This window comes from Benincasa hispida, chromosome 1 (genome assembly GCF_027475165.1).
Source record: "Benincasa hispida cultivar pf3 chromosome 1, pf3_genome.v1.1, whole genome shotgun sequence".
NCBI lineage: Eukaryota > Viridiplantae > Streptophyta > Magnoliopsida > Cucurbitales > Cucurbitaceae > Benincasa > Benincasa hispida.
In genome coordinates, this window is record NC_143478.1 from 48,381,653 (window position 1) to 48,394,458 (window position 12,806).

Here is a 12,806-nt window from a genome sequence, read left to right on the forward strand (position 1 = left end):
GTCCGAATGGACATGGGCGCTGCCGGTGTGCACGCCTGCCCTACCATCGCCCACTGTGAGCATTGGCCCCACGTATGCCTCCCTGGTGTGCCACTCTTGTGTGCGCTTGTGCTTGCCCTCCGTGGTGTGCACTTATGCACAGGGCCTTATATGGGCCCCGAGTGCATCTAGCCATACATTCCGTCTACGTGCATTGGGGCTTAGAGGTTAGTGCGAGGTCCTTGGTGCCACCAACTAGCCCCCACATCCCTTAGTGCTCTTGTAGACGGGTCACCCATCTGTTTGACCGTTCCTTTCGGCCGAGGTGTGCACTGCCTGATCTTCTACCCGTTTGCACTCAGGTGGGTCTCTTTAGCACTGACTTGGGTTCGCCTGTGTCAAATGTTGTCAACTGTCAGCCTACTCCCGTGGCTCCCCTTGGCCACGCTCAAACCTCCATAGGTAGAAATGTCCACGGGGCGAGACGGAGCTGGGGATGTCATTCCCCATCCCCGTCCCCGCTCCCCATTTCATTTCCCATCCTCGTGAAATTTTCCACGGGGATCGAGGTAGGGAATTCGTGGGGATTGGGTTCCCCACGAGGAATTTTCCCCATTACCTTCTTTTTTTCTTGTAAAAAGTCAATTAATTTAAATCACCATGTAAGCAAAATTTAATTAAATAATTAACTTTATCACTAAATTGTTTATTATGGTTAGTTTTATATGACAATTTGAATTTAAAGATAAATTACTCAAATTTTGGCCTAAAAAAGCCAATTAAATTTTTTAGTAGAAAGAAATAAATATAAATCAAATTATTCACATATATAATCTAAATTTAAACATTCAATTAAAACATATTCATTATCTTTCCCAATAAATAATCAAATTTGAAATTTAAATGTAATATTTATATAATAATAATAATAAAATAACATTAGATAACTATATTAAATAAATATGTAGAAGCTAATCGGGGCGGGGATGGGGAACAGGACGGGCCAGGGATGGGGAATGCATTCCTCGTCCCCGTCCCCATTTAGCTCACGGGGAATTTCCCCCCACTCCCTGCCCCGTCTCCGTGGGAAAATTGGGCACCTCTATCCATAGGTGCTCACGTCGAGTTCTAGGGGTCTGACAGAAGATCCATTTTTTAGGCAAGCTCACTCTAGCCTTATATATATTTATAATAAGTTTTAAAACTTGCAAAATTATTAATTAGACAAAAGAAACCAAGATTTTTGATCAATCAACATAGTTTTTTTTTTATTTTTTATTTTTTTTAATTTTATTTTAGAAAAAAGGTTCGAAAGTAAAAATTGATAGATGAATCCGATTCAAGCTTCCTAATAACATACGGAGATCGGGTCGCAGAGTGGTCCGTCTCAGTACTTTCACTTTCTTCTTCCACCTCTGGCATTCAAGAAATCCGGTCCTAGATGAGATCTCTCAAGCCCCCCTCCTCCAACAATGGTGCCACCCGAAGGCTTACGCTTCTTCATCTTGTTTGCGCCGCTGCACTCTTCTCTTTTCTAGTTTTCGTCATTCAATCCTCTTTCTTTGCAGGTTCCTCCTCCTTCAATTCCTTATGTTTCCCTTTACCATTCATCTCCGTTGTCATCGTTTCTTAGCCTTTTTTCTGCCCCCTTTTCTTGTTATCTCAGGTTATCACCAGCCTCTTGCAGATCTTAACAGGGAGGAGGTTCGGATTTTGTCGGATTTCCAGTCCAGCGTTCAGCAATGCGTGGTTTGTATATTATGCTTACCTTTAGTTTAATTGCTTGCATTTCCTGTTCCATTCTTTGTTGCTGGACGAAGGGAAAGAATTCAGCTCATGTGATAATTTCAAATGTAGTTGATTTCTGAATCAAGTGGATTTATTGATTTCAATGCTATGGATTATGATACTGTTTGTTCCACATCCGATGCATCCTTATATTTCTAGGTCTGTAAGGAAAGTAGTATCTTCTAAGCGCTTTTGGACAATGGTTAGTTATGCCGTCTGATCTCCACTTTTGGTTACTTGAAGTCGGGCATTTGAGTTTTTTTTTTCTTCCCAATAACCCTGGGTATCATATCCTGAGAATGTCTACTGCCTTTTCAAATACTGCATCTTAGTTGGTTTAGTATTTTAAATCCATGCATTGCGTGTGCGGATTACTCTATGCAGTTTCAGTAATCTTTTGAACTTCATCTGATCATGAAATTGGGTATAGGCAAACAGAGGGCTTGGACTCACAGCACATATTATTGACCACTGCAAGTTGATTCTCAAGTTCCCAGAAGGCACAAATAGTACCTGGGTCTCTCCCTCTCTCTCTCATCTGTGTGTATCTGCGTTCACTCATTTTCTTTGTTACTGATTTGTTATGCTTTGTTCTGACAGTATAATGAGCAGTTCAAGATTTATGAACCTTTGGAATACCCGTATGATGTGTGTGAGGCAATATTATTGTGGGAACAGGTTGGTAGTAGTCATCTTCAATTTGTGCAATCTTTTAATGAGTATTCATGTCCATTCTAACGTGCATTGAGCAATACAGTATCGCAACATGACTACTGTCTTGACAAGAGAGTATTTGGAGGCACGGCCTGATGGGTGGTTTGATTATGCTGCAAAGAGGATAGCTCAATTGTAGGGTTACTCTTATCTTATTCCTTCAAGTCAATTTCTTCTGGAGGATTTTATGTGAATTAGCGGTACAATTGTTTTTGGTGGATTGTAATCTATTTATCTTTGTGTAGGGGAGCAGATAAATGTTACAATAGATCTCTTTGTGAGGAACACCTAAATTTGATCTTGCCATCAAAACCTCCTTTTCACCCCCGGCAGTTTAAAACCTGTGCAGTTGTGGGAAACTCTGGAGATCTTCTAAAAACAGAGTTTGGTGAAGAAATTGACCGTCATGATGCTGTTATACGTGATAATGAGGCACCTGTAAATGAAGTGAGCTAACTGCACTAGCCAATACATTCATTTACTTACTGCAAGAGTAATTTTCATTGTTTATTGATTTATTAAATGGCTTATTGAGATTAGCTAGAGTCTTTTACTCAGTAGATTATCCTGTAAATAGTAAATTGAAGAACTCTTGCTGTGGTCATTGGTGCCTTATGCAATTGTTTTGTCCTAAGGTGTTCTTTCATACCTACTTATAAATTTGGTATCAGTAGTTGTTTCACTTTCCATTTTCCCAAGTTATCCCCAGCCGGTTTATACATCACTAGAGACCATACTCATTAAGACATCATTGAAAAGACCAACATGTGTTCAGAAAGATTTAGTTGTGAACATGTAAATTAGTAGAAGATTTGTGGATGCAATATCGGACTTTTGCCATCTTCATTCAAAATGTGGAAAAATGGATAGCATAAGGAACTTCAATTGGCGGACTTTCTGATGCTGACAGATGAATCTGAATCCTTCTGGTCTGTAGCACCTTCCAGGGAACTCTGTAGTTTCTTGTCTTTGAACAGTGACATTGATTTATTTTACTTCTGTGATCAAGTACTCCGGAAGATATTTAGATACTCATGTTGACCCATATGATCCCATGTAGAAATATGCCAAATATGTTGGTCTGAAGAGGGATTTTCGTCTTGTTGTAAGAGGTGCTGCTCGCAATATGATTGCAATTCTAAATGGGTCTGGTAAGGTGTCTTATTTCTGTTAATTTTAGTTGGATTCTGTTTTAAGATGTCAGGTTGATAATTTTCTTTCTTCAGCTGATGAGGTACTTGTTATAAAGAGCGTGATTCACAGAGACTTTAATGCAATGATTAAGGTAAAAGCCACATCACATTCTCATGTGGCAAATTGTCTTATTACTGTACAGTAGTGCTGACAAAAGGAGAGGAAATATAAAAATAGTATGAGGTTAGGAAATGATCTAGTGTTGGAAATCGATTTTACTGAAAGGGAAAGGCTTGGCGTTGGTGATTGTTTCCCTTTCTGGATCTTTGGTAACTTTTTACCTTTTGTAAAATATTTGTGTTTTATATTGCAGCTTATTCCAAATCCAGTTTATCTCTTCCAAGGTATTGTTCTACGTAGAGGTGCCAAGGGAACTGGAATGAAGTCTATTGAATTAGCTCTTTCTATGTGTGATATTGTTGACATATATGGCTTCACGGTTGACCCTGGCTACACTGAATGGTAAGTGTAACATGCTGGTGCACTCAGTTAAATTGGCTTGTTCATTTTTCAGCTTATTTACAAATGAAAAGAGTAGTTGACTTATTTCTTGGAACTTTTATGGCTTCATTGATTACTACACGCAATTTGATGGAACTCCCTTGTATCAGTTTCTATTCATATAATATCTAGACATTCTCTCTCTACGATGTCATTGCTTGCTTGCAGGTTATCCCTTGTGTTCTCTTTCTTACCACTGACAAGTTGAAATTATCTCTGTTCCAGGACAAGGTACTTCTCCACACCCAGGAAAGGCCATAATCCACTTCAAGGAAGGGCATACTACCAGCTATTAGAGTGCCTTGGTGTAAGTTTTTCTAATTTCAAATTGGTGCAATCCATGCCTATATACTCATTTGGCTTGGGGCTTCTTAGGTTATAAGGATACACTCTCCCATGAGATCTAAGAGGAAGCAAGATTGGTCCGATGTTCCAGATCGAGAAATGATTAGGAGGGCTCACACTGCAGCCTTGAGCTTGAAGAAAAGTCAAACAGGTCAAGGCGGTGACTTGGGACAGTTTGGTAGCTGTAAAGTGTGGGGCAATGTGGACCCTGGGACCGAAGGTCCTATCTCAGGATCCCCTGATATGAGTGATACCAGGAAACATTCAAGTTATAGTAAGTGGGAACTTACACCTTTTAACAGTTTGAGAAAAGAAGCACAAGATCATTATAAGCAGATGGAAGGGGTTTCCCTGTACAAAATGGACGGTAATAAGTTGGATGATCTTGTATGTGTGAGGCATTCTTTGGATTCTATCGCGTAAACAACGGTCTCGACGATGTGATATGCACCAATACCTTCTTTCCAAATTCCAATTAGGATTCACCCGTTCCGCATATTTGAACTGGCTCTCTTTGCTATTGTATTGTGTAACACCTCAATATATATGTGCATGTTAAGAGAATGCCTTTCTAGCCAGCCACAAGCAATTGAAGCATCATAGAAACCCGAGTCCTTTCTGAGAGGTCGTCGAGACATCGTGTGCAATTGAAAAAAGATGATTTATCCTACTTGGAACTTCAGAGTTCTGTGAATTGACAAAATTACGTTGGGTTAGGATTAGGATCTTGGCAAGTAAGAAAATGGAGTCACTTTATTCTTTGGCTTTGTTTCTAAATAGGTTGTAAAGCTTGTATTTTGTCCTCTAAAAGAAAAGTGTATCGTTAGTTATTCTTACGATTATTTGTAAAGACTCTTGAGGTAAAATGTCCTTTTTCTGGTTTAGCTAATGCAATAATTAAAAAAAAAAAAATCTATTGATTTTCCTATTTTCACTAATATTATTGGATATTTACAATTTAGCCCTTGCATATATTCTCCCCCATGCTTCAAGGTCATTTCTTCCTTCTCCCTCTCTTTCCTCTTCCCTCCCTCTCTTTTCTCCTTCCAACGGTGGGAGCTACAGGTGGGAGACAGATGACATGGGGTGATCCGGCGATAGGGCGAGCACGGGATGACAAGAATGATGGTGGCAGACTCAGAGCTGATGAATGACAATGACGGATTCGAAGCAAATGAACGGCGACGATGGACTTGGAGCAAATGAACGACGACAGTTTTGGAGTAAATGAATGGCGACGGCGGACTCGATTCAATTTTTAGTTTTATTTTTTCATTTTTTTTATATATATTATGATATATATGTACTTTTTTTAGCTTCCGTAGGAAATTTGATATATATTGTGGAATATGTATTCGTTTATTTAATATAAATGAGAGTTTATTTGAAATTTGTGAAGATTTATATATTGTGTTATATTTCATTTATTGGTTTATATAAATTGGAGTATATTTGACATATTGGTTAGAATATTTTCAAATATCTAACAAAATGTTCTAAGGTATATTAACAATGAATTTAAAATAACTATTAATTTGTCAAAAAAGCCAATAAGTTATATGTGAAAACCAATGTAAATAAAAGATAAACTTTCATTAAATAATGCATTTTTTTCCAAATTGGAAAATAGAAAAATTACAATAAATGTATTTCTCTCTCCAATTGATAAACGAGAAAAATAATATTAAATGTATTTTCTCTCTCTATAATAAATGTAATTTCTCTTCTAGTCATTAATGTAGCTTCGAAAATAGGAAATATATATATAAATCAGATATAAATAAATGAAGGGTATAATTGTCCAAAATTAATCCTAAAATTCATATTTGAAAAAAATTCAAAATTTAAGACATTTATGAAACATAGGGTTTTCTTTAGGTCTTCTATGAAGAAACAAAAAAAAAAAAAAAAAAAATCTTGGTCATAATCAAGGTTTGAAATATCGTGGTAATGAAAATATCGAAGTCTTGATTTTTATTGATGAAAATATCAATGTCGATAAAAATTTCAGGAAACTTGATAGAAATTGATGGATATCATTATAATTAGTTAATAAAACTTTGATTGTTGCTTAATTAGACTATAATTAGCCATTTTAATCTTCATTTCTATAAAGTAAAACAATATTTAGATGTATACTGTAAATATCTCTTTTTAAGTGTTGATGCATGAAAAGAAATTGAAAAATAATTACCAAATAATGTTATATATTGGTAATTAATTACAAAATTAAAGGAGACATGAAATATTTGTATACAAAATTCAATGGAAGAAGTTTGAATGAAGTTAAAAATAAATATATGTTATTTTTCTCAAATTTGGTTTCTTGAAAATGAAAATTTTGGATGATAAAGGGAAAAAAACTCACATTAATTCTGTTATGAGGTGAAATAGTCTAAAATTTTAATGGAAAAAGTTTGAACGAAGTTAAAAATAAATGTGTTTTTTTTTTGTGACTTTTTTTCAAATTCAATCTTTTCGATAATGAAAGTTTTGGATTGAAAATAAAACTGAAAAATAAGAAAAGTTTGAAATTAGAAAAAGTAGCACATTGAAAAAGCTTAATCATTTCTTGAAAATGACATTGGCCTGTCGAACTTTACAAATGATTATAATTAATTTCAAATTTTCATTGAAATAAAAGAAAAAAAAAACGAAATTTCACCTCACCAAAATTTGGAGGTCACCAAAATTTCGAGATTTCGATCAAAATTTTTCATGATGGTTATAATCATCCAATCCAAATAATCTGATTGCATTATATTATTTTCATTTTCAATGGAGATTGGTAATCTGTCAGTGCTCGATGGCATGTAACTTAACCATTGAAATATTGCGATCTTTAAATTCAGAGGGTACTGCAAATTTTACCTTTTAATAGACTTTTGCTTTTAAGAATTATTAAAACAAATGTATAATGAATTATAAAATATATGTTTCATCCGAGATAGTTTAAACAATATATGTTTATGTCTACGTCTAGTACGAATTGATAAAATTTGAAAGAAAAGTAATATTAGAACTAGTATATTTTTGTAACTTTCGATTTTTGATTGAGTTAATCAATAGGCTATTTTCGTGATCGACTGTGATAATTTACTATTAGTGCTAAACATTTTCAACAGTTTTATCATTTAAAATAATTTTTCTTAATCTCATTGGTTAATTTTGTTAATAATTGAAGCCATGCAAAACTTTATTTCATAAAAGTCGGTGTGTTTTATTTAGTCTTTTTTAAAAAGAAAAAAAAATTAAAATTAGTGGATGATGTATCAATTCGTAAAAGATAAAGATTAACGTACGAATCTAAATTTATATAATAGTGGGATGAAATTGAAAGTTTAGAGTGCATGTGATATCAAATTTATAGTTTACTGGATTTATAACGATAGATAGAAATCTCACTTTATCCTTTATGTCAATATCAAATTTATGTGCATGTGAAAATGTCAAGCTCTCAATTGTACAGAAATATCTATAAAAATATTGATAAATATTGAAAAAAATAATTTAATTAGAAAATAAATATTTTATTTATTTAAAAAGTTTATTATTTATATTATATTCACATAATAACATTTTGATATTTAATTTTTTATGGTTTTTTAACGGTTAACTAGAAATACAAGGCACTTTCAAAAAAGAATTAGAAAAAAAGGAGCACTTTACATATCATTTAGGAAAAAGGGCAATAATTGGGTGCGCACTCTAGTTTAATGTCCGACTTTTTTTTTCCTTCTTTTTTCTATTTATAAGAATTTCCCTTTCTTTTTTCCTTTTTTTATGGTTTGTTATGGTGTTTTTCCCCATCAAATATTCAATATTTGAAATGTTAAAAGTTAGATTTAATATTCATGCATTTTTCATTCTTTTAAGGATTTGAATTCGAATTGTTTTATTGTATTTTTTTTTATTTTTTATAACTCGAATTTTGAATTAAGGAGCCATTTGCTTTAATATTTTATATATATTCATGAATTAAGTATGCCTGCGAATAATAAGTCTGACAATAAGATTGATGGAAATGAATGATAAATGTATTTGGTTATGCATGTGAATGTTATTAGAATTTTATGAGAATAGTTTTTTTTGGTATTTAATTTGTAAAATTAATCATAAAGACTCTCTAAAATTTTAATAGATTTATTGATAAACAATAAATTCAATTTAAAATTTTGAGAAAATTAATTATTTAACCATCAAATAATAATATTAATTAAATTATTAATTACAAATATTTGTAAAATGAAAAATTTACAATCAAAGCTACTTGATTCTTTGATGGGATCAATTTGATGAATTTATATAATTATGATGCATTAATTAATAAAACAACCAATGAATTCTAATTAATCAATGATAAACTAATTAAAATTATAAAAAAATAAATTCATATTATATTAATCGTAATGATCATTAACTAACTATAAATATAATTAATTAATTAATTGATAGTTTTATTGAAAAATAAGAATATATATATATATATATATATATGTATATATTTATTTATTTAAATTAATTAATTTATTAAATAGTTGTTGTTAAATTCATACACTATAATTTAAAATTTAATTTAATTTTGTAAAATATAAATTTAATTTTTATATAATAAATAATTTAAATTAAACAATTTTAATAATATATAAGAATAAAAGAATAAATAAATATATTAAAAGAGGAAAGAGAGCTTGAATGAAGAAAACCTGTAACGACCGGATCCTTACATATTATGGTCCAACTGCTACGACACGTATACTTAGACTTTTCTATTATGAGATAAGTTTTGATAAAAATCTCAAAAGAACATATCTAGGATTTTATTAATTAGGTAGAAAACTATATAAAAAGTTTAATATAAAAAGTTTATTTTACAAAACACCAGGATCCATAAAACATTAGCGTAGTGATACAAAAATGCATATGCCTATAATAGTGAGCTTGATGGTTGGCCATTTGAGCGACGTCCAGTTTTGCCACCTATGCTGTGTCCTTACCTACAAAGTCTGTAAAATAGGATGAGTATATAATATACCCAGTAAATAGTTCTCACATAGGGTAGTGACCAAATGCACAATCACATGCAACATGTCCTGAAAACATATGATTGGGATCGAAAACATATAATAACATGTGATGGTCGGTTATGCTTCTAACGTAAATTTCTCCGCCCTGGTAAGAAGATGAGGACTTAAGCGGAAACTAACCTATCTGATGATTAGCGAGTTATGCAGTCAGTAGGGCCAAAGTCACATCTAACATCAACCATCAGCATAAACGTAAGATTGGACTAGAGGGGTGCAACCATACATACCCTGTTAGTCCCTAGCATAAACTTGACATAGAATTGGGTCTAGAGGGGTGCAACCAAACATGCCCTGCTCGCCCTAGAAGCATAACCTTTATCTAATTAAAATTTAATCTTATTTCATTATTGTGAACAAACATAATGCATGTGGTCCCTTGTCGATAAACGTATTTTAAACATATAATGCAACATAACAATAACATAATTATGCAGCATATTAAAGGTACACTACCATGAAACACTTAAAGAGAGGGTGAGATAAACTACTTACCTTGACTGCGATCCTAGTTATTCCTTATTATTCCTTATGGTTTAATCAGTAGAGCTTTCCCTCTTAAATCAGAAGAAAATTTGGGCAGCACTTCCCTCGCGTTTCCTCCTTCTAACTAACAGAACTTCACCCTTTTCACACGATTTTTACTACTGAGTTTTGTTTGAGAATGAGAGCCCAAAGTCTCCTATTTATAGCCATTTCCAGCTCTTCTCTGTGTGACAACTCATCCTACAAATGGCTTCTTTAAAATTACTTAGGTTTAAGAATTTCTCTTAATAAGACACCTAATTTTGGCTAACGTTTTCCCTTATGTCTTCAACCTTTGTTTGTATTCAATTTTAGGGTTCTCCATGTATAATCTATAAGATCATGGCCAAATTCAACGCATAATCCGCGTTTCTATCCAAATCTCACTCTTTCTGTTCTTAGAATCTCGCTCTCTCCAACTTTCTCGCTGGTTTACTCTCGTGGCTCTCGCTCTCTCCAGACACTTTCTCGCTGAGAATCTCGCTCTCTCCAACTTCTAATTAATCCTCCCTGATTCTACCCCCTTATTCATTTTTTTTGGATAATTAATAATTTTTTTTTTATTTTTTTCCAATTCTAAATTTCCATCCGATTTTCCTATTAAATTTATTTGTTTTTCCCCTTAAATAAAATTTGACATTTAATTTCCTGTAGTGTATGCGTACAAATTTGGGTTGTTACATTCTTCCCCCCTTAAGAACTTTCGTCCTCGAAAGTTTCTTGGTTCTTAAACAGATAAGGGTATTTGACTTTCATCTCTTCTTCTCGTTCCCATGTAGCTTCTTCTACTTGCTGATTTCTCCAGAGAACCTTCACTAAACTTATTTCCCGATTACGAAGTGACTTCTTCTCTCTTGCTAGGATGCAAATGGAGTCTCTTCATATTCCAAGTTTTCACTTATTTGTAGAGATTCATAATTTACTACATGTGATGGGTCAAACATGTATTTTCGAAGCATCGATACATGAAAGACATTATGTATTGTAGAAAGGGTGGATGGTAATGCCAATCGATAAGCTACTTGGCCAATACGTTCTAATATTTCAAAGGGTCCAATAAAGCGGGGGCTAAGTTTTCCTTTTCGTCCGAAACGCATAACGCCTTTCATTGGTGCTACCTTTAGAAATACGTGATCACCTACTTTGAATTCTAACTCTTTTCGATGGTTATCAGCATAACTCTTCTGTCTGCTTTGAGCTGTTCGCATTCTTTCCCGAATTAACTTAATTGACTCTGATGTTTGCTGCACCAATTCAGGCCCTAGTAGTGTTCGCTCCCTAACTTCATCCCAGTGTACAGGGGATCTGCATTTCTTTCCATATAAGGCTTCGAAGGGAGCCATACCAATTGTCGCCTGATAACTATTATTATAAGCAAATTCTATAAGATGTATCTGCGAATCCCATGCTCTAGTAAAATCCAAAGCACATGCCCTCAACATGTCTTCTAGGATTTTATTAACTCATTCTGTTTGGCCATCAGTTTGTGGATGGAAGGCTGTGCTGAAATTTAGCGGTATGCCCATTGCTTTTTGCAAACTTTTCCAAAACTTGGAGACGAAACGAGGGTCTCGATCTGAGACAATTGATACTGGGACTCCATGTAACCGGATGACTTCTTTTAAGTACATTTAGCTAGTGCTTCTGTAGTATGAGTAGTCTTGCATGGTAGAAAGTGGGCCGATTTGGTGAATCGATCCACAATCACCCAAATCATGTTGTGGCCTTTAACAGTTCTCGGGAGTCCTGAGATGAAGTCCATAGAAATATGCTCCCATTTCCATTCTGGAACATTTAGAGGCTGGAGGAGTCCTTGTGGTCGTTGCTGTAGAGCTTTCACCTGTTGACAAACCAAACATTTACTTACATAGTCGGCTATATCCTTTTTCATGTTATACCACCAGTAATGTACTTTCAAGTCTTGATACATTTTGGTACTCCCAGGATGTATTGAAAAGCATGATTCATGAGCTTTCTTTAGTAGTTCTTTCTTGATTTCTTCATCATCTGGTACACATAGACGTCCATGGTAGAGAAGTGCAGAGTTTAGGGCTGTAGAGAATTGACTGGTTTCTTCATTCTCTGATTGTAGTTGTTTGTTTAGGTATTTATCTATTTGTTGTGCATCAATTATCCTTTGCCTTAATGCAGGTCTTGCAATTAACTGTGCTATTCGAATTGTGAAGGTTTCTGGTATTAATGAGATCTCAGCTCTTTCAAGGTCATCCATTATGTGTTTGGAGATGGTACTTAGGGCTGCTGTATGAGCTGACTTTCTACTAAGAGCATCAGCAACAATGTTAGTTTTTCCTGAATGATAGAGGATTTCACAGTCATAATCTTTGACTAATTCTAACCATCTTTGTTGCCTCATATTTAACTCTTTCTGGGTAAAGAAGTACTTAAGGCTTTTATGATCTGTATAAATTTGGATCTTTTCCCCATATAAGTAATGTCTCTATATCTTTAAAGCAAAGACTACGGCAGCTAACTCCAAGTCATGAACGGGATAATTTTGTTCATAAGGTTTTAGTTGTCTTGAAGCATATGCTATTACCTTTCCGTGTTGCATCAATACACAACCAAGCCCCTTCTTCGATGCGTCACTGTACACAGTTAAACCCCCTGATCCGTCAGGTATAGTGAGGATAGGGGCCGTGGTCAACCTTTCTTTTA

At 34.1% G+C, this 12,806-nt stretch overlaps 1 protein-coding gene across 1 annotated transcript; it reads left to right on the forward strand.

The window, feature by feature from the left end:
* Positions 1-1,307: 1,307 nt before the first annotated feature.
* On the forward strand, positions 1,308-5,459 carry MGP2 (MALE GAMETOPHYTE DEFECTIVE 2). The gene is made up of 11 exons (XM_039046603.2): positions 1,308-1,547; positions 1,646-1,728; positions 2,198-2,284; positions 2,368-2,445; positions 2,525-2,616; positions 2,727-2,928; positions 3,542-3,632; positions 3,708-3,766; positions 3,989-4,137; positions 4,402-4,483; positions 4,552-5,459. The coding sequence occupies exons 1-11, from the start codon at positions 1,421-1,423 to the stop codon at positions 4,942-4,944; spliced, it is 1,443 nt and encodes a 480-aa protein (XP_038902531.1). The 5' UTR covers positions 1,308-1,420; the 3' UTR covers positions 4,945-5,459.
* Positions 5,460-12,806: the final 7,347 nt, after the last annotated feature.

Coding starts and splice junctions, on each gene's coding strand:
- MGP2 (XM_039046603.2), top strand. CDS start 1,421: ATGAGATCTCTCAAGCCCCCCTCCTCCAACAATGGTGCCACCCGAAGG. Junction 1,548..1,645: donor TCAATCCTCTTTCTTTGCAG/GTTCCTCCTCCT, acceptor TTGTTATCTCAG/GTTATCACCAGCCTCTTGCA. Junction 2,285..2,367: donor AAGGCACAAATAGTACCTGG/GTCTCTCCCTCT, acceptor TTGTTCTGACAG/TATAATGAGCAGTTCAAGAT.